This window comes from Numida meleagris, chromosome 13 (genome assembly GCF_002078875.1).
Source record: "Numida meleagris isolate 19003 breed g44 Domestic line chromosome 13, NumMel1.0, whole genome shotgun sequence".
Classification (NCBI taxonomy): domain Eukaryota; kingdom Metazoa; phylum Chordata; class Aves; order Galliformes; family Numididae; genus Numida; species Numida meleagris.
The window spans coordinates 5,035,073-5,053,493 of NC_034421.1; the positions used below are offsets into that span (position 1 = coordinate 5,035,073).

At 52.8% G+C, this 18,421-nt stretch overlaps 1 protein-coding gene across 7 annotated transcripts in view; it reads right to left on the minus strand.

Annotated features, from left to right (window-relative positions):
- The window catches only part of PEMT (phosphatidylethanolamine N-methyltransferase), a 38,354-nt gene continuing 21,861 nt past the window's right edge, over window positions 1,929–18,421 (minus strand). For 4 of the 7 annotated variants that reach the window (XM_021411245.1, XM_021411247.1, XM_021411249.1 and 1 more), the window contains exons 3-8: window positions 17,540–17,655; window positions 11,330–11,475; window positions 7,900–8,011; window positions 4,058–4,132; window positions 3,417–3,477; window positions 1,930–3,319 (exon numbers count right to left, since the gene is read on the minus strand). In XM_021411245.1, coding sequence (XP_021266920.1) covers window positions 3,423–3,477; window positions 4,058–4,132; window positions 7,900–8,011; window positions 11,330–11,475; window positions 17,540–17,655 — 504 coding nt within the window. In that variant the 3' untranslated portion in view covers window positions 1,930–3,319; window positions 3,417–3,422. Of the gene's footprint in view, window positions 3,320–3,416; window positions 3,478–4,057; window positions 4,133–7,899; window positions 8,012–11,329; window positions 11,476–17,539; window positions 17,656–18,421 lie in introns of all 7 variants that reach the window. The other 3 variants (XM_021411246.1, XM_021411248.1, XM_021411251.1) reach the window with 1 other exon arrangement.

The following is an 18,421-nucleotide window of genomic DNA, read 5'->3' on the forward strand; positions in this document are numbered from 1 at the left end:
CTCCCAGCCTGGAATATAGGGCATGGGGGAGAGAGAGGCTCAGTGACCCCAGCAGATGCGTTGCTACAGATTTCAGGAGGGTTCCCATGGAAATGGCAGTGGCTGCCAGGGCAATGGAACAAAAATAAAAGGCCTTCGGATGAAAGCAGAGCCCGAGAGGCAGCGATCGGAGATGGGCTCTCCATGCTGCGGGGCTGCTCGGCACCGGCATCGTGCTGCGGCAGGGCTGGGGGGGGGCACGGGCAGCCCCGTGAGGATGAGTCCCATCACATCCCCTCCTCTGGGGCCCTGATGAAGCACTCAGTGCCCAACCCGCTCCGCCGTGCAGCGCGGTGCTCAGACCTCGTTCTTCCTTCTGCACCAAACCCCAGCTCAGCCACTGGTGCCGGACCAACCCACGCCCCCTCCTGCTGCACGGCCACACCGATCCTCAGCGCTGGGAATCAGCAAGGGAGCACCTGCAGAGCCCCGGGGCCTCGTTCCCCTCCCACTGCCCACACTGCAAAGCTGCCAACTCAGCAAACCCCTGCCAGGACCACGCGGGAACGGTGCGGGGTTGCGGCCGCTGCCAGCTCCGCTGATGCGAGAAGCGCTCGCTCGATTGCGACTTGTGTTTGTTTTCTGTTACTGCCTAATAGAGTTTGTGTTCCACGTAAGGGTCGATCGCCTTTTCTCCCCGAGGTGAGGGAAGTGCAGCGCTGGATGCAAGCAAACACAGCACAGGGGCAATGGGTGCTCACTGCGGGGCTCCGGGGCTGCTTGTCCAACCCTGGTGCTTCCAAGGAACAGCGACCAGGACGCAGCTCAGCGTGTCCCTGCAGAGGGGATCCCAGCAGCACCATGCATCCCAGTGCTGCAGCAACTTGGGTTTGTAGGGGTGGTTTTCCCTAAAAAAGTATCCCGTGAAGTTCGGTGTGTTCGTTACCACCTGCATATGGTATCACGTGCGCATGGAGCGCGTGCGAGGTTGGCACAGAAGGGGAAAGTGGGGCAGAACCACGCTGACACGTGACCGAGGGCAGTGCCGGGGTCTGCCCTGTGCGAGGTGACCGGGGGCACAGCGTGCGGTGGCCGCGCTGACCTGGCTGTCCCTGCCTGCCAGCAGTTGTCATTTAACCAGCTCCTCCTTCCCCGGTGTTTGCGCTGGAGAAATGTACCGAGCGCAGGGAGTTATCGGCTGCATCTGCACACGGCCTCGTGCTGCTTTCCCCAAGGCTGCAAACAAATCGCCGTGCCAAGCCCGAACAACGCAGCACGCCCCGCGCGGCGCCGGAGGCGCCAAGTTCAGCACAGCCCCGGAGATGAGCGATGCAAAGCGGGTGGAGAGAGGGAAGGGCGGGGTGTGAAGAACCCACTGCAGCACCCAGCCCCTGGGCTTTTGGGATGCCGTGAGGTTGCAAGGGAGCGTGGCCCCGTCAGTGGGTTGATGTGGGTAGATGCCATCCTGGGGGGGTTATCCTGGTTGGGGGCAGGAGCTGTGCAGCCAGGGTCCCCTGTCCTCATGGTGGTCCCTGCACTGGGAGCGAGTCGGCACCAACACGGCCCTCGCTGTGTTCTCGTTGGAGCAATCCTTCCTGACAAGCACACAGCTCTTTGGTAAACACCGATTTCACCTCTCGGTAAATCTGAATTTATTGGCGTGAGCGGCTTCAAGCCAGGACTGGCAACTCTGACACAAATGTCTGCACTGTGCAATGGATCCTCTCCTTGCTGGTTGCTATGGCACTGGGCTGCTGTAGCCTCTGTCTATAAACATCCACCATGGAGGGGATGTGGAAACTTATCTAAAAATAAAATACTATGCCCAAGTCTTTAGGAGGAAGGTCGTCAAGATACCAACAGAAAAATAATCCTTGTGCAATGGCTCAGAAACAGAAACCCAGCGTCCCTGAGCCCCGCTGGAGGAAACAGGAAAAGAAAGAAAAAAAGAGAAAGAAACTGACTCTTTTAATTCCCATTGAGCAATGCCGGAAGGGTGAGTTACAGCCGGGCACGAGCAGGAGGGAATGGGGCCGTCGTGCAAGGAGAAGTGAGGACCTTCCCCGGAGGGGATGTTGCGATGCTGGGACGAAGCACGGCGTCACCGCGGGACCAGGCTCAACCCACGTCCCCGCGGGAGCCGGGAGCATCACTGTTCCCTTCCCTTCAGTTTTTGGTGTTTTTTGGTCATTTATAGTTTATTTCTCAAACCGTTCTGGGAATCTGTAAACATTGAGCGTGGGGCTGTGGCGTCAGCCCTGGGACCTTCCCGTTGGGGCCGGATCCAGCAGCAGGGATGAGCCCAGGCTGCATTTCATCCCGGCTGTGGGGGCAAGGCACTGTGTGGTGGGACGGTGGGCAGGAGCCTCGGGTGTCCACAGGGAAAGGAGAGGCTGCATGGAGTTGGAGGGGCTGGATGGGGTTTGTCCCTGGGGCACAGAGAACCGTGGGGCAGTGGGGCACCAGCACCAGGGGCCTGCTCACTCTGCTGATGGGGACTGAATCTTTCCATTGGTCTTCTCCACTCCCAGCCTGGTTTCTCCATGCTGGGAACATTTGCCGTGCGACAGCTGCCATGTCTCTGTCCCCTTGGGCAGTGGTTTAGGTGGGACATTCACATCAACGTGCCGTGCTGTCCCCTGTCTGGGAGCCTTTGCAAATAGCACAAAGGTGCTACAGAGCTCTGCAGCGGTGGGAAAGTGCTGGGGTGGACGAGGAGGTCTCGGCTCCAGTGGGGTTTGTGGTTGGATTTGCAGCGGTTGCCCTTGTTCCTCCCCCTGCAGTTTGAGAGCCCCATGGGCACCATTTTGACCGAGCCATGCCTCTTTGGCAGTGTCTGTTTGCTACGGAGGATCAGGGTGCTGTGTCCTCCCTTCCACGTGCCAGGCTGCAGAGCGAGCAACGAGGTCCAACGTGCTGTCTGAAAAGCACAAGGTGCCCAAAGCTGAGGCACTGCTGCTCAATGCATCCCGTCCTTAGCAGCCATGGGCATGGAGGATCAGCTGCAGCCGTGCTGCTGTGCGCTCAGACCTTGCTTCCAAAAGGCCCCCGGTGCCCCCATCGCTGTTCTGCCCTCCAGGCTGGGGCTGGAGCTGGGTTGCTTTGTCCCTGCAGATCTTCAGTGGTCAGTGTGGGAGGAGAGGTCGGGGGGCTGAATGGGGCTCTCCAGCTCCTGTGATGCGCTCACACTGTTCCTCTGATGGTTTCCAAGACTGCAGGGTGCTCAGGTGGCTCATTAGGGGTTGCTGGGCTAATTATTAGGAAACATCTCAGTAGGAAAATGGGCAAATTGGACAGCACAGAGAGTGGAAGGGCACGCTGCGCTGAGGTGTCCGAGGCACTGCATTGTGAGAGGCAAAGAGCAGAGTCTGGTAAGGACCTCGTGCAGCACCCGGCTGCTCCCCCGAGCACATGCCGTGGCCATTTTGGAAACGTACCTGTCGCTAATTGCTCTTTGCTCCCTTCCGTTTCTGCCGGTAGATTTCCTCTGTGAAAGGCCTGCGTTTGGGAGGGTGGGAATGTGGGGGGTGGGGGGCAGAGGCACAGGAGAGGGGTAAAAGAAGGGGGGAAGAAGAAGAAACCATGAGTGCCACATGGTCTGGGGGAGCCTTGCTTCCGCCTCCCACCAAAGACCTTTCCCTGCGCTTCTGGGGATGATTCTGGGCTGCTTCACCCAGGGCTGTTGGACAAACTGCGGGGTGAATTATCAGAGAAGCCTCTCCAAGGAGTTACAAAATGCAAAATGTTCTCCTTGCCTCTCATCAGACGCCCCAACGAGCCCTCTCGCTGCCTTCCTCATTGCTTTCGTAGACACGGAATTAGGCAGCCGAAAGAGAAAAAAAAAAACCCTTATTTTGATAAAAATAAACGAACGCACAAATGTTCCTAGAACTCAGCACATAGTTTCAGAAAGGAATCTGCCCATTATCAAAACAATTGGAAAACAATCCTCTGTTTTCCTTATTCCCCGCTGAATGAATCGGAAAAAAACATCTCTGCCTCTGCCGTTCCCCGAAACCTCGGGAGTTAAAGCTGGTAGAAATAATTAGAAGCTCTCCAGTTTTGCAGAGCTACTCACCCCTCGTACAGCACTGCAATTGTGTAGGAAATTGCCACTACAGCTGTCAGCAAAAGGCCAGCTGGGCTTGCATGCCTGTTTTGAAAGAGAAGGAAAAGATCAGGTGAGTACACGGGCTTATGCAAGACCTGCTTTAGAAAGTGAAATGAGACATTAGGCTCCAAGAGAGAGCACTCTCTTGCTCATTAAACAGAAGTGAACAAAGGTGCATTTTTTTTTTGCGTGCTTAATGTTAACTGTCTTAGACAGATGTTACTTGGCAAAGACTCTTCCCCAGCCTACTTCGGCAACTTCTTTCAAGTCTGATCCCTGCATGTCTCTGTTCAGAGAGTTTCTGCTTTGATGCTAAGTCCTGAGATTATAAGGCTGCTTAATAGCTCAGCAGCTGCTTACGTACAGCCATGGCTCTGAGCCAGCGCGCTATAAGGGAAATGCCTGATGTGCACAGAAATACGGCCACCCGGGGTGCAGGAGGCACCTGGCAGACAGAGCAGCATATGGTTCTGCAGACACTGAGCTGAGCCATCACAGGCTTGGATGGAAGGGATGGCAAGGGATGGTAAGGGATGATAAGGGATGGAAGGGATGGCAAGGGATGGTAAGACATGGAAGGGATGGAAAGGATGATAAGCGATGGAAGGGATGACAAGGGATGGTAAGACATGGAAGGGATGGCAAGGATTGGAAGGGATGGTAAGGGATAGAAGGGATGGATAGAACAGAAGGGATGGTAAGGGATGGAAGGCATGGCAAGGTTTGGAAGAGATGGCAAAGAATGGCTGGTGAAGGCAGCTGGGTCATTGATAAGGCCCCAGGATCCAAACCAGGTATCAAGAGCACTCTGTGATGTGCAAATTCCTCACAAAGTCCCAGCCTCATCTCTCCAGCAAGGAGCATGGCTGTGTCCAGTCCATCGCATCCCCAAAACTCCTTTCTGCATCCTATGCCTCCAGCTACTGGCTGCACGTGTAGCCCTTAATTAGGACACTGCTTCTTGTCTTTAATTGCTGGTTGCAGCTCAGTTCTCTGAGGGGGACAGAAGTTGACTGTCAGCAGAAAAATGTACTTAGCTGGTCCCTGGTGAGGATAAACATCTTGCACCCCTCATGTAAGGAGACCTGCCCTGCTGGGAAGAAGTGTCTTCAGAGGAGAGACCAAATGACCTGAGCCCTGTACCACCCAAAGCAGCATCAGATAGAGCCTGGCTGCATCAATTCCTGGAGAGATGCACACAAATCCTCACTTTCCCACTGTTCCCATTTTGCATCAAGTTTTTTTTCTCATTAGGAAACATGGGACAACTTCTTCATTCCCAACCCCCTGCTATTACATGCTTAGTCATGTCTCCTCCTTGATTTGTATCAGAGAGAACAAATTTGCATGATTGTTTGTTGACAGCAAGACCTCTAATTGCATCATTTGGCTGCAGTGCCTGCTCTGATTTACACAGCCTGTTGCCATGAGTTAAAACACTTCCCCTGCCACGGATACACCAGGCTGTCTCTAGACAACTAACGCTCTGTTTGTCTTTCGGGAGAAACGAGGCTGCTCGATCGGAGCAATGAGAAGCATCTTGGCGTTTCACTCCTCTCACGAGCTCGACCTACTTCTTGGGCAGCAGCTCATTTTGTAGCAGGGTCAATGATGAGTCAGCCGGGCAGGATTTGTGGTCCTGGTAGCAATCAGAGAGAGAGTTTGTCTGCCCCCAACCCTTGCCACATCTCCACATCACTGTAGGTGTTTTGCAAGAGCGATGCTCGTGTGCTCATGTCCTTCCCTTCCAGCACTGCTGGTCCTGGGCGTTGAACAAGGGGTGTTTGCTCTTTCTGTATGCTTGCTGCTCACATCCTATTCCTCCTTCAGCTCCCATTTTCATGACAAGTGGTGGAGGAACCCCCTCCCCTTCATCCTGCAGACACAGGAGCCCTGGCTGCCCTGTGCCCATTGCTCGCTGTGTGCAGAAAGGGTCAAAGTGCTGCCTGCTGTGTACATAGCAGATGCATTTGTTTTGTCCAAGGAGCTGCCATTAGCTGAATGTGGGATATGTGCAACATCCTGGAAGGGAGAAAATAGCAGCTCTGGCTTCGAGTGATGCTTTTAATGCTGGAGTCCTAATCACAGGCTGTCTGGGGTGCTGCCAGACTCACGTTACGCACTATGTAACCTTACAGATGTAAATGAATCAAATCCTTGGGCTCTGATGCCACAGTATGGGGTGTAATACATCACTGAGGGAGGAGAAATATGCTCTACATTTCAGGCCCGTCCAAAACTGGCCAGAAGTTGCGCTCCTCCTGTGCCAACAGCTCGGCTGCACATCCCTGCTACTGCCAGAACGCTGGCCCTGACCCACATCTCAAAGCCCTGTGGCCCCACGGAGAGCTCAAAAGAGCCCCGGGATCACCATTAAAACTTGGAAACCCAAACCGAGATCCCAGGGAAGAGAGACAGTCACCAGCACAGCGTGCAGGGCTGTGTGGAGCTCTCCCAGGGCCAGGCGTGCCGTGTCCTGGTGCCACTTTGCACAGCTCCAGCAATTTGTCAACAGCAATTGCTGCTCACGCCTCGCTGCCCTTTATGGTGGCAGGCTTTTAATGAGAAAAAGAGGCAATCACGCCGTGGTCTCGAGCCGCTTCAAACTCCTTTTGCCCAGGACTGTGGCTGAAGACAAAGAGACGTGCATCCAGCGTGAGGCTGCTCCGTTGTGGGGGTGAGGGAGGAATTTCTGCAGCATAAACAGCTTGAGAAGGCTCATTGGGTTCGGCAGGGATTCCAGGAAATGGCTCAATTGTAAAATAATACACATCTCCTTACAAGCTCTCTGTCCAAATGCCTCCTTGTGGGGTGGCATGAGTGGTTCTGTCCCCCTGCCCAATGTGCAGCCCCCGGTGTCAGCTCTTGAGCACCATTTCCCAGGGTTTGGACCCAATCCACTTGCTGTGGGGCTGCAAGGAAGGCAAAGGGCTCTGTGCAGCAAGCCCTGACGGTTGCAGGGGGGATGTCAAAGTGCAGAACGAACACAAGGCTCAGAGACACCGGCTTTACTCATTAACAGGGGCCAGAAAGCACTGCAGCGCTGCGCATGTGGCTGGGAAGGCGAGAAGTGGCAAAGTGCTTTGTTTTCCCACTGATGTGTAAGAGAGGTGTCCCACGTGGCAGTGCCTGTGCGAAACACCGGGTGATAAAGTCCAGCAGTACTCTGCGGGCTCCCAACGCAACCCTGCCATGGATTTTACTCCCGGGCAAATAAATAAGATGTGATATTAAATGAAAACCACATAAAACTTATTACACAGAATAGAGTATATTGCTCATTTACTGCTAAATTACAGCCTATTCATTTCCTCCCAAGCAGGCTATTAAGCTGTGTTGTATCACATGAGGAGTGTTTCGGAAGCGCTATCACCATGCAGTGGGGGGGAGGTGCGCTGGCTTGTTTTGCTTTTTTCCAGAGGTAATTACAGGGTCACACCGATCGCTGGTATCAGTGCCTGGCCCCCGCTGAGTGACACCCGGCATGAATTCGGCCCTGGCTGTTGATTTTTCCACGTGCAGAGCTTGCCAAGGACCCCATTCGTCTGCAGAGCGTTTGCTGATGTTTCCTCTCCCCAGCACTTGGCCATTATTTATTTTTCGACAATTAATGCCACACGTCTTTTTATGACAGAGAAAGGTTTTGCGTGTGCAAAAATAGTTGGGAAGCGAGAAGCCGAGGCGTGCTGTACTTCCCCTGCTGTTTTATTCCCCAGCCATGTCATTGCCATCACCAATCATTTCTTTGGCCTCCAATTCAAGCCAGCATCTTATCCACCCCAAGCACCGTAGCAGGAGCACGTACTCACATGAGGGACCAGCCCAGGTAGACAGCCGTGCTGCCCCAGTACATGGGGTTATCCAGGATGCTGAAGGGGAAGCAGGTCACTTTTGCCTCCATCAGGATGCCAAAGTAATCCCCTGTAGGGTGAACAAAGGGTTTGTCATTAGGCTCTACAAAGCAGGGGGGATCACGGAGGCAGAGCAATGGCAAACAAAGGGTTTCAATGCTGGCTTTCAGGCTGAGAAAACAGCAGCAAATAGGCTGAGTGCTTATTCCATCTCCATCAGCTTTTCCGGGAAGGGCTCTCTGCCCACCAGGAAGGGTTGTGCATTTGTGCGTTGCAGTGAGGCGACGGCAGCTACATTCCTCACCAGGACACGGCTCTCGAGGTCCCAGCTGGTTGGTTCTGCTCTTTCATTTGAAAATCGCCCCCTCTGAAGCCACTTGACAAGGAAGCGAGTGCACAGGATCAAAAACATTTGATGGGGAAATAAACCCAGTGCACGGTAATGGTGTTTTGAGATGGTACAGCTGAGACCGCTGCCACCAAATGCCCCCATTCAGTGCCACTCTTATCTCATAGTTCAGAGAATTTCTCAGAATTTCAGAAAATAGCACCTCTGCCTACAAAACGCTCAATTATCAGCATGATGATGACGATGATAATAGGTGATTTTCATCTGTAACGAGGAAAGCTTTCAGAACTGTCAGCTTCCAACCAGCTTCCTATCAACCTCGGAGTAATCTTTCCATGACAAGCGAGATGTGTGCAGTGTGCAGCTCACATTTTGGGGGAGCGACAGGGCTGGGATGCAGAGCTTTGGCTTCTCTTGGGCTTACAATGAGACCACGAAGGCCAGCAAGGATTTTGTTCCGTGTCCTCGGCACAAGGCACAGCGTAACCCAGCGAGCAGCCCATGGCCAGGGGTTGTGTTCCCAGCCCGTTCCCTGCCCTTGGGCAAATCTCCTCCATCCCTCCCAGTGCCATTGTGCACCGATCACAATACCGGTCTTTCTCGTAGTGCAGTGGGGGTGAGGATTAATGGATGGTGAGAAAGTGCTTGGAAATTCAGATAAAAGGCATTATGGGAGTGCAAAGTATTCAAGGTTATTATTATTACCTGGATCGTGGTGTAATTTCTTTGACCTCACGTGGTGCAAAAACATTTATTTCCAAGGATAAATAGCTCCTGCCCAATTATACAATGCTTTTGGGCTTTAACTACAGGCCACTAAGTGAGATAATTGCCTGGTATTCACAAGATATGTTCTCACAGTCGCTTGGCAATACGACTCGGAGATTGTTCTGCTAGAAAGCCCCCCCGAAGCCACAGCCCATTGCTGTGCTTTCTTCTGTGTCAAAACGTTCATTATCCCCTGCCCGCCCTCGCCTTCGGGTGGAACGCTTTGCTCCCCAAAGGGCGCTGGCACCGCGGAGGTTTGCACAAAGTGAATGCAAGCAGCAGCGAGGACCTGCAGACCTTCTGCACTCACATAAAGCAGGTGCTTCCCAAAGCCCCCTGAGCCTGACCTGGAGCTGCTGGGTCCACCGTGACCCACTCATGGAGTCTGGGCAGGCTCGATTTGCTTGAAATCTTGGTCAGTGCTGGCAGGAGCTGTGCTTGGGTGCAGATGGATGGGTTCGGGCAGGCAGCGCAGCCCTTGGCCTTTGGGAAGTCAAGCACTCGTTACTGCCTGTGTCAGAAAATAGGGCAAATGGCTCCAAAACAAATTCCAGCCTGTGCATGGCTGGGAGAAGAGGGGAGAGAGGAGTTGCCAGGGCAAGGGGCTGCATCCAGCCACAGCAGAGAACGGGACTGGCACTGCTGGGATCTAATGGGCAGCCCTGATGCGGTCTCCTTGTCCTGCCTGCTTCAGCACTCGCTGCTTTAAGAAAACCCCAAAGGGAAAGGTCCGATGCTGTCTCAGTCCGTTTATTAAATGCTTGGGAATCTCATGCTCTCTCAAAACTCCTCTTGAGTTCAATCGACCGAGAAGAAGCAGGATGATGTCATTACCCTCTTCTTGCTGAAGAAGCACAGCTCTTTGCCACCCGCAGCAAGAAGTGCCAGTGCTGCCTGCGCCAGTGCAGTGCGTGCAATGGGGTGAAGAGAGCACAGTCCTGAGCCAGACAGCACCCACATGAGATCCCTGGGATCTGCAGACCCCTCGTCCCTCCTGCTGGGTCAATGGGATGAGCACAACAAGTGCCACTACAGGCCACCAGTGCCCAGCTCCTCCTTGCCCAGGGGACAGGGCTGTGCCCCTGCTTACGCTGAGCCTGACTCACCCGTTTGCTTTCCTCCAGTGGTTCAGGCCCAGTGGGTCCTCGTGGGCAGTGAATCAGGCTTTGCGTAAGCAAGCCCGGGGCTGGCTGTGCTTCAGGAGCGCTCAACCAGCTCGAGCTGATGGGTGCTGCCCTGCCCGGCCTCCTGGACACGTCTCCATGCGCACAGCATCGCTCCTGGGCTGTGGGTGTGTTCTGCTCCATGGCTGGAGGACAGAGATGCAACACGGGGCCAGGAGCATCGATGCTGAGAGCACACGTCCAGGATCTGTTTCTGGCAGCAGGATCTTGGCCAACTCAACACATTTCTTTGCAACTCGACTTGAAAGCAGGAAAGCTTATTCCCTCCCTCTCTTCTTCCTGGAGACACTGCAGGAGCTAATTGAATTTGGTTTGTAAAGCACTTGCAAAAAGCACAGCCTAAATGCAGTGTCAAAGCTGGGGCTGTGATTATTCCAGCCAGCGGGAGCTGCCCCTTTCCTCTGGTATTTATTGTTCCTGTCTCTATTTTATTTTTATGAATTCCACACATACTGGCATGTTTCTAAAGTCAACAATGCTAATAGAATTACACTCTAAATGTGAAAGCAGGCACAGTGGAAAATGCCTTTTGCCATGAAGCGGCAGATAAAAGAATCTGTCAAAGAATGTCGTGTTTATTGCAGAGGGGAAGAGCAAATGAGATTGTGCCCGAGCACGTGCCGCATGGCTCTGGGCTCAGCACAAGGCTGCTGGATGGCTCTGACTTCATCCTCCTCTTCTCCCTCCTCCTCCCACCACACAGTGGCGGTGCTGGTGCTGACCTGCTCACGAGGTCTGCCCTTGGACTGCTTTTCTGCAGGACGTTTGATCTCTGAGATAATTAGCTGGTTTCTAACATTCAGTCTTGGAGCAGAAGGTGATCGGACTCGCTGTAGAAAATCACTGCACGATCACCTCCGTGCAAAGTGACGGCACGGCTATGTCATGCTTTGGTATCACAAAGCCAAGACCAAACCTAACAGCATCCCAAAGACAAGGAAGAGGAAATTCACAGGGAGTTCTGCCCTACCAAACTCATAGAATCACAGAATATCCCGAGCTGGGAGGGACCCATATGGATGATCGAGTCCAGCTCTGGGAGGATTCAATGACCATTCTGGTTCAGCTGCTCAATTTTTGTGCTTACCTAGGAAGGTCCCGGTGAATCCCAGTGCTAAGAAGCTGGAGATGACAAACAAGGTCCCTACAGCCATGATGGCCAAGCCTGAGTAATAGGCCCAGTGGCTGTCCAAGCCCTCCAGCTTCGGCTGGCTCTTCATGGCTTCTGTGAAGCTGTCGGAGAGACAACAAGGGCTGTTATAGCAGCGACTCATTGCTATCATCACCCTCTGGGAGACACGGAGCTTTGGGAGAAGATGCTGCAGGGGGGGCACTTCTCAGGGTCTCTTTTTCCATCCAGACCTACTCCAGCTCCCGATGGCAGAAGCCAAAAAGTCTGGTGAGCAGCCAGGGCTTGACCTGGAGAAGTTATTTTTACTTGCAACCCTTGGTTTCTCCTGGAAATATCAACCCCACTGCACCGCAATATCTAAAGATGCCCTTGCACGTAAATGCTGGAGGCTGCAGAACCTCGGCACAGGACCAGGAGGGCTGGGAGCAGTCTGCCGGGTTATCTCGTGCTCCCACCCCCATTCCTCTCCTCCACCAAAATATTTTGCAGCCTTCATGCGTTCGCCGCGTGCCCAGAGTGATTCATGGCTGCAGGCTGACAGGCAGGGGGAGGATTCGAACAGCGAAAGGAAAACACGAGATACACAGATTTTGGAGTGTGAGCACTGCTTCTCATCGAGGCATTTCAGGTCTGACCTTGCCAGTACACATTTGTGAGTGTAATAATTGTGACCCCTGTCTTGGGCCACCTGAACTTTGCCTGGGAGCGGGGCTTGGCCTCTCGCACAGCTCCAGTACCAGTGCATGCCCACAAACAGGATAACGCCGTGATTAAGAACTGCCCATTAATAACAGTGAGATAACAGACCCGCAGAGCTGTGTGCAGGGTTTCTCCACATGTGTCTGACACACGAGGTAGGAAACTTGGAGCTTTTTTTTTTTTTTAAATGAGCACCCTGGAGGCTGAAATTCAAGTGGAATAACAGCTCTCCTGCCTCTGGCCATCGCTGCCTGCCGGGCACAGCTTTTCCTCCTCGTGCTCCTGGGTCTTCACGTGGAAAGAGCCCAGCGGTGTCCCTGGCTGCTCCACCACCCTGCAGGCAGGGCTGCCAACTGCTCTGACGTTATCTGCAGCATTTGGGATGTGGTTTTTTTTTTCAAGTCCAGCTCTCCGAATCCGACAAATCCCTCGTTTTTCTTTGCTGCCTCAACTGAAGCTGAGAGCCCTACCAGAGATGTGGCTGCAAGCACACCTTGCGAAGGCTCAGAAGGCAGATGGGAGGCACACACACGGAGCAAAGCCAAGGATGATTCTTCATCCTCATGCTTTAGAGACCTGGACGATATTTTTTGTTTTCCTTGGAGCTCTTTCCTATAAGATATGCTGCTCTTCGGGAGTTTTTAAGCCCCATAGTAAGATGCTTTATCTTCACTTTGGATTGGAGCAAAGCAGCGAAGCATAGAATAAATATCATGTGCTTGGGAGAGAGCAGGAAGGAGCCTGTGAGCATTGCTGCAGCGCCCAGCACATCTCCCTCTGCTCACCAGCTTCAGTTTCGTTCAGCTTAGAATCAGTGCTGATGGAAACGTGCCATCCTGGCTGCAGTGTGAAGCAGCAGCAGCCTCACACCCCTTTTCATGACACCCCTGGTATTTATTACTAAATGACATAAGTGTCCGCTATGACGAAGCCCAAACCTGCATCCCTGCTGCCAGCGCAGCCTGGCTTTGCGTGGAAAGCGATGGCTCAGAGGCTGCTTTTGGTTCAGGATGAGCAGGAGTCATGCCACTGTGCATCTCTGAGTCTTCCCTATGCTCATGACCCAGCTTGGCTTTGGAGTACAAGAATAACAAAGGTGGCTCCAGGAGCACAAACGGGATGACCACAGATCAGCTTTGCAACCAACATGTGACGGGGGTTTCTTATGGCAAAGCCATCTCCCCTGCTTCAGATGATCCCATTCCCCCTTTTTTTGGCTGCACTAACTGCCCTCATCAGCATGTTCCACTTAGTCCCCTGCTGTTCAGCTTACAGCTAGAGAGGGAGGTGTTTGCATGCAGATAATGGACTGCCTTTCCCTCGAGTGATGCTTTATATCTTCCTAAACACACACTCTATTTGCATTAAACATGATGCACACTGGAGTTTTCAGGATTGGTAAATAAACCTTTTAAGCATTTATGATGCCGGGCCATGACAAGCAGCATGGAGCTGTCAGAGACGGCAATTATTCTGGCATCTGTGACTGCTCCTGGGTGGCAGGGGAGCGTGGCGGCTCTGAGGCTCACCCTCCTGGCACAGGAGGACAAGGCAGAAGCTGTCTCCTTTCATGTCATGCAGCCGTTCCCTTTGCCATGTGCCTCCGAGTCACGTTCATCCCAGCATTTATTTCTGGCTACACCGCATGGCAGCGTCCCGGCTCGGCGCCCAAGAGGACCCCAATTAGAGCCACGCTTTGTCCCAGTACCTGGAAATGCTTTGTGCGCCGAGCGGAGCGATTGCCATGGTGAGGAGCTCCCCTCTCACAGGGCAGAGATGGATGGGCTGTGACCTACTTCGATCACATCCCTGCCTGCTGGCTCAAAGATGCCCGTGTCTGGGGGGGCTCTGGAAAGTGCACCCAGTTTTGAGGAGTGGAAATAGGGGAAATGATGCTTCCTCCAACATCTCCCCATGGGTACCTGCCAGCTTTCCAGTGTCAGTGGCCCAGCTGTAAAAGCCAAATCCACCAAAGCGGCAGATTTGGCCAATTCCCAAGGGCTGCAAACAGCCCATGGCCACCATGGCTGTGCACGTTGGCTGGCTTTGTACCAGGGAGCCAAGGCAACAGGCACTGTTTGGCCCACCCTTCCCAAAACAGAGAGGAGTGCGCTCAGACACTCATTTGTTGCTATGCAGGCGGTGCTGCTTTGTGGGAATAAAGTACATGAACTGGAAAAACACCCACAAAATGGCCCTGCGGTGCGGGGACGTGGACGTCACGCAGGTGGAAGTGGTTTTAACCCGTGGTGTGTTGGGCACCAGGGCACGGGAAACGTGCTGTGGGCACTGGAGGCACCGGTCAAGTCTGTAGAAACAGGCGTTCATTTAGTTAGGAGGTGATTGCAAAACCAGAGGGCTTACCATGCAGCCTAAATATGTCCCAAAAAGCCACACGGAGCATGAAGCAAGCCTGGAAGTGCTGTACAGAGAAAGAAGCTCCAGGCCTCCCTCAAAATGTGGCCCACAGTGACCACATTTTGTAATCCCTTTCCAATAAAGGAGGGCAAAGACTTCATCAAGCAAACTGGGTCGCTGCCGTGATGCTCCCTTTAATGATCCCAAAAATCAGCCTGGAAACTGGGCAAGTGCAATTGGGGCAGAACTGGGCCAGGGGCTGGAGGCAGCAGGAAGCAGCAGAGGTGCGGGACGTCCCTGTGCTGGAGGCTTTGTTCCTCGTGGCAATAGCAGGCAACGGGGGTGAGACCATCCAGTGGAGCCCAGCAGCAAACAGTGCCGCATGCACACTGCAACAAAAGACCTTGTTCATTAAAGAAACGAATGCTGAAATCATCCTGCCGGTAGCACCAGCAATTGTCAGCCTGGTCATCATCCTCACAGCTTCTTTTGCCAGTAATGACTTTGCTTTTCTCCCAGCACCACTGTCAGTTATTTAGGTCACGCTGTTTAGCAGCAGCTTCTCCCCCTGCCCGGCAGTGGCACCTGGGGGTGCTTTGGGCCACCTGGGGCTTTTCCTGGACGTGGTCGGAGGGGACTTTGGCTCCTTTAGGCTCATTTCTCATCAGAGTGTGGTCATTTCTGCACAAAACACCCTGTTGATGCCATTTACACCACCTCTGTTTTGACTCAAGAGCCAGGAAGTACACAGTGCTAAGCATAAAGCAGAGAAGCACTAGCAGGGAATGGCATACAGCCCCTTCCCAGGCAAAGGCCCATCTCAGGGTGGATTCTTTCTCTTGAGCAGACAGAGCATGGTGCCAAAGGCACTGCCCTTGCTCAGCCTCCATGGAGCTTGCTTGGACCAGAGGCATCACAACACCAGGTTCCCTGAGAGCTCTGCTCTGCATCTGCAACATCCCCCATGTGTGGGTGTTGACTTACAGCTCAGACAAATGCCCCAAGACTCGGAGAACTGGAAGTCCATAAGCTCCCCATGTATAAAATCACCTACACGTGTTTGCTCTGAGCCAGGGAGCTTGCAAAAGCATTCAAAGGGGAGCACGGGACAGCTCCAAGGCAGCACCAGTGGCTTTTTGCAGAGTCAGTGCAGTGTCAACAAGGTGGCTAGTGCAGGAGAGAGTGACACTGAATGGAAATTTGGAGGACCATAAAGGTTGTCACAACCTATGTCAAACAGCTAACAGTCATAAACCTCTGGGGTAATGAACAGTGCAGATAAATGGTTCAAAAGTTCAGGAGGTGTTTTTGCTGATAAGGGCCTTGCTGATGGAAATTCCTTGCTTCTTGCAGAAAGAACATGATTGTAGTGAAATTCGTCATCGCACCAAAGCAATTAAAGAAGCTTGTCTTGTGCCGTTGACTAAGCAGGTCCTTGCTGGTCACAGGTCATTCTGGATTATTTCTCAGAAACACGCCAAAGCTGATAATGAAGTTCAGAACTGGGAATCACCTACTTGCTTAATAAGCACAGGATACCCCTCTTCTTCCAACCGAGGTATCCATTTGGAGGCAAATTTGAGACTGTCATGGTGCCAAAGTGGGGACAGGACTGAGGAGGGGACCCCCACATGGAGCATGGGGGAAAAGCAGCCATGTGGCCCTGCAGTGGGGGCTTCCAGCTGGGATGCCAACCTGGAGCCCCTACCCATCAAAAACACCCTCAAAGCACACAGAGAGGAGTTTCAAAGGCTGTGTTGGAACACTGGGGATGCAGCGCAGCGGGCAGGCGGAGCTGGGCATGGAGGCAGTGAGCTGCCCCACTGCATTTCAGGGCATTTCCAGCAGCTACAGCTCCAGTACTCATCCTGAAATCATCCCATTGCTCCCAGTGGCAAGGACTTGCCTCGCTTGAATAACATGAAGTACAGTGTTGGGACAGGTCAGCCTCTTTGTCTCTCCCAGCCATGCCGTGTCAGCACCACACGGTGACCCCTGAGCTCAGGAGGACCACTGGGAGCTGAGGCTGCCCCTCCTTCAGCTGTGTTTTTAATTAAAGGCTGGGCACAAAGCTTTGCATTTCTTCCCAGACAACAAGCGGCTATGTCATCTGTGCAAGAGATTGCTGAGACATACTCCAGCAAAATCCAAGCATACAATGTCACTGAGACATGAGCAGAACACACACATGCCCTCTGCAGTGCCTGAATTCAATTATGTCCACATTCACTGTGGGCTTCCTTATGGCTTCAGCAATAAGCAGTAGCTGTGACAAATGCAGAAGGGCAAGGGCAGCTCTCGGTGTCACTTCCAGGAAGGCAAAGCTCTTAAATACATGTGCAAATTCCAACCTGAGATCTCTGTGCCTGGGAAATTACCTGAAGTACTAAACAACCCATTAGCTCTGACCCTGGCATAATTGAATCTGGAAATTTAGTAGAGTCTGTCTCTTCTAACAGCGTCGAAGATAAAGCCTATCAGATCGCAGATAAATTGCTGGCATTGAGGAAATCTTCTGCAGTAAACCTCTTTGCTGCACTTAGAACGTCAAAAGACGTATTCCCATGGTGTACAGTGCATCAGTCATACAACACTATTAGCTAGCACAGGTAGTATTTAAGCAGATCGCAGATAAGAGTTTAAAGAGACTGCTCGCTAAGTGCACAGATAATCCCGCTCTTCTGCACAGGAAACTGCGGCTTCTTAAAAACAGGTTTAATTTTGTTTATGGTTTCCATGAGAAAATTAAAAGATTCTGCTGTTACATATGATCCACACCAGGCAAATAGCCTTCCTGCCACCTGGACTGCACACAGGGCAGGGAAAACTACCTCAAAAGAGAGCAACAAGTTTTCTTGTAAACCTGTGGCATTTGATGGCTGTTGATGCTGATGATTTGCTCTCCTGAACATAGCCACCCCATTTCATCCCTCTGCTTGCCAGCAGGATTCCAAATCCTGGAATACATCTGGCTGAAGGTATCAACCAGCAGCACGTAAAGCTGATAGACAAGCTGGATACAGCTCTGCAGAGCAGACGTCCCTCATCACCCTGACCTGGAGATGCATTTCTTTGCATTTATGCATAGCAGTAGAGTGAGCTCCTTACCAGTGGCTGCGCACGCAGTTGAGCAGCAGGATAACTGTGCCCAGGCAGTAGCAGGCAGTGTGTGGAGAGCCGAAGCCTCGGCTGAGTGCCCGCGTTTTGTGCTCCCATCTTGCTACCTGGAGAGATACAACAGAGAACAGAAGGGGTGGTTGGAGGTGCATGGCCCCACTGCTGCTCAGAGAGCACCGTCCCCATGGCTTTATGTGAGAAGCAATCAGGGACCACTGATCTGATGTGGCTTAAATGGAGCCTGGGAGGAAAGCCCCGTTCTAACCATGCCAACATCTCCCTGTCCACCATACAAGCCAGCAGCACTGAGCACTGGCTCTCAGAAAGCCCCCTTCACATCAACCTTGGGGTACCCCTGGCTTGTATAACAGGCACCCAGCACAGCTGAGAGCACTGCCAAGACTGTCCCAGAGCCATTGAAACCAGCAGGCTCCTGACATTGCTCTCCTGGAAGGAAGAAGGAAAACAGATCCCGGAGCAGGCGATGGACACCCTGGTCTGGTTTTCCAGGCACTGTGATTTACATCCACTTGTGGGAACACATCTGGCAGGGATAATTCCTCCCAACCCACTTCCAGAAGATCTCCATGTTTTACAGAGAAGCAGAAGCTGATGGCCCCCTGCCCAAAATGAGGTGCCCCTTGCACCCCGAGATGCTGCTGCATGGAGGTGGCTGGAACTGCTCCCCAAAACTGCATCCACCCAAGACACCACAACCACGATCTTCACCCCCAAGCAGATCAAAGTCTTTACATGACTAACTTTTCTGCCTTTCTGTATCGCTCAAAGTGCTGTAGGTATATTTATTGCCTCTTCTAGGTTTCATTTTCAGGTCCTGTACTGCGGCTCTCCTCCTCCCAGAGAAGATGTAGG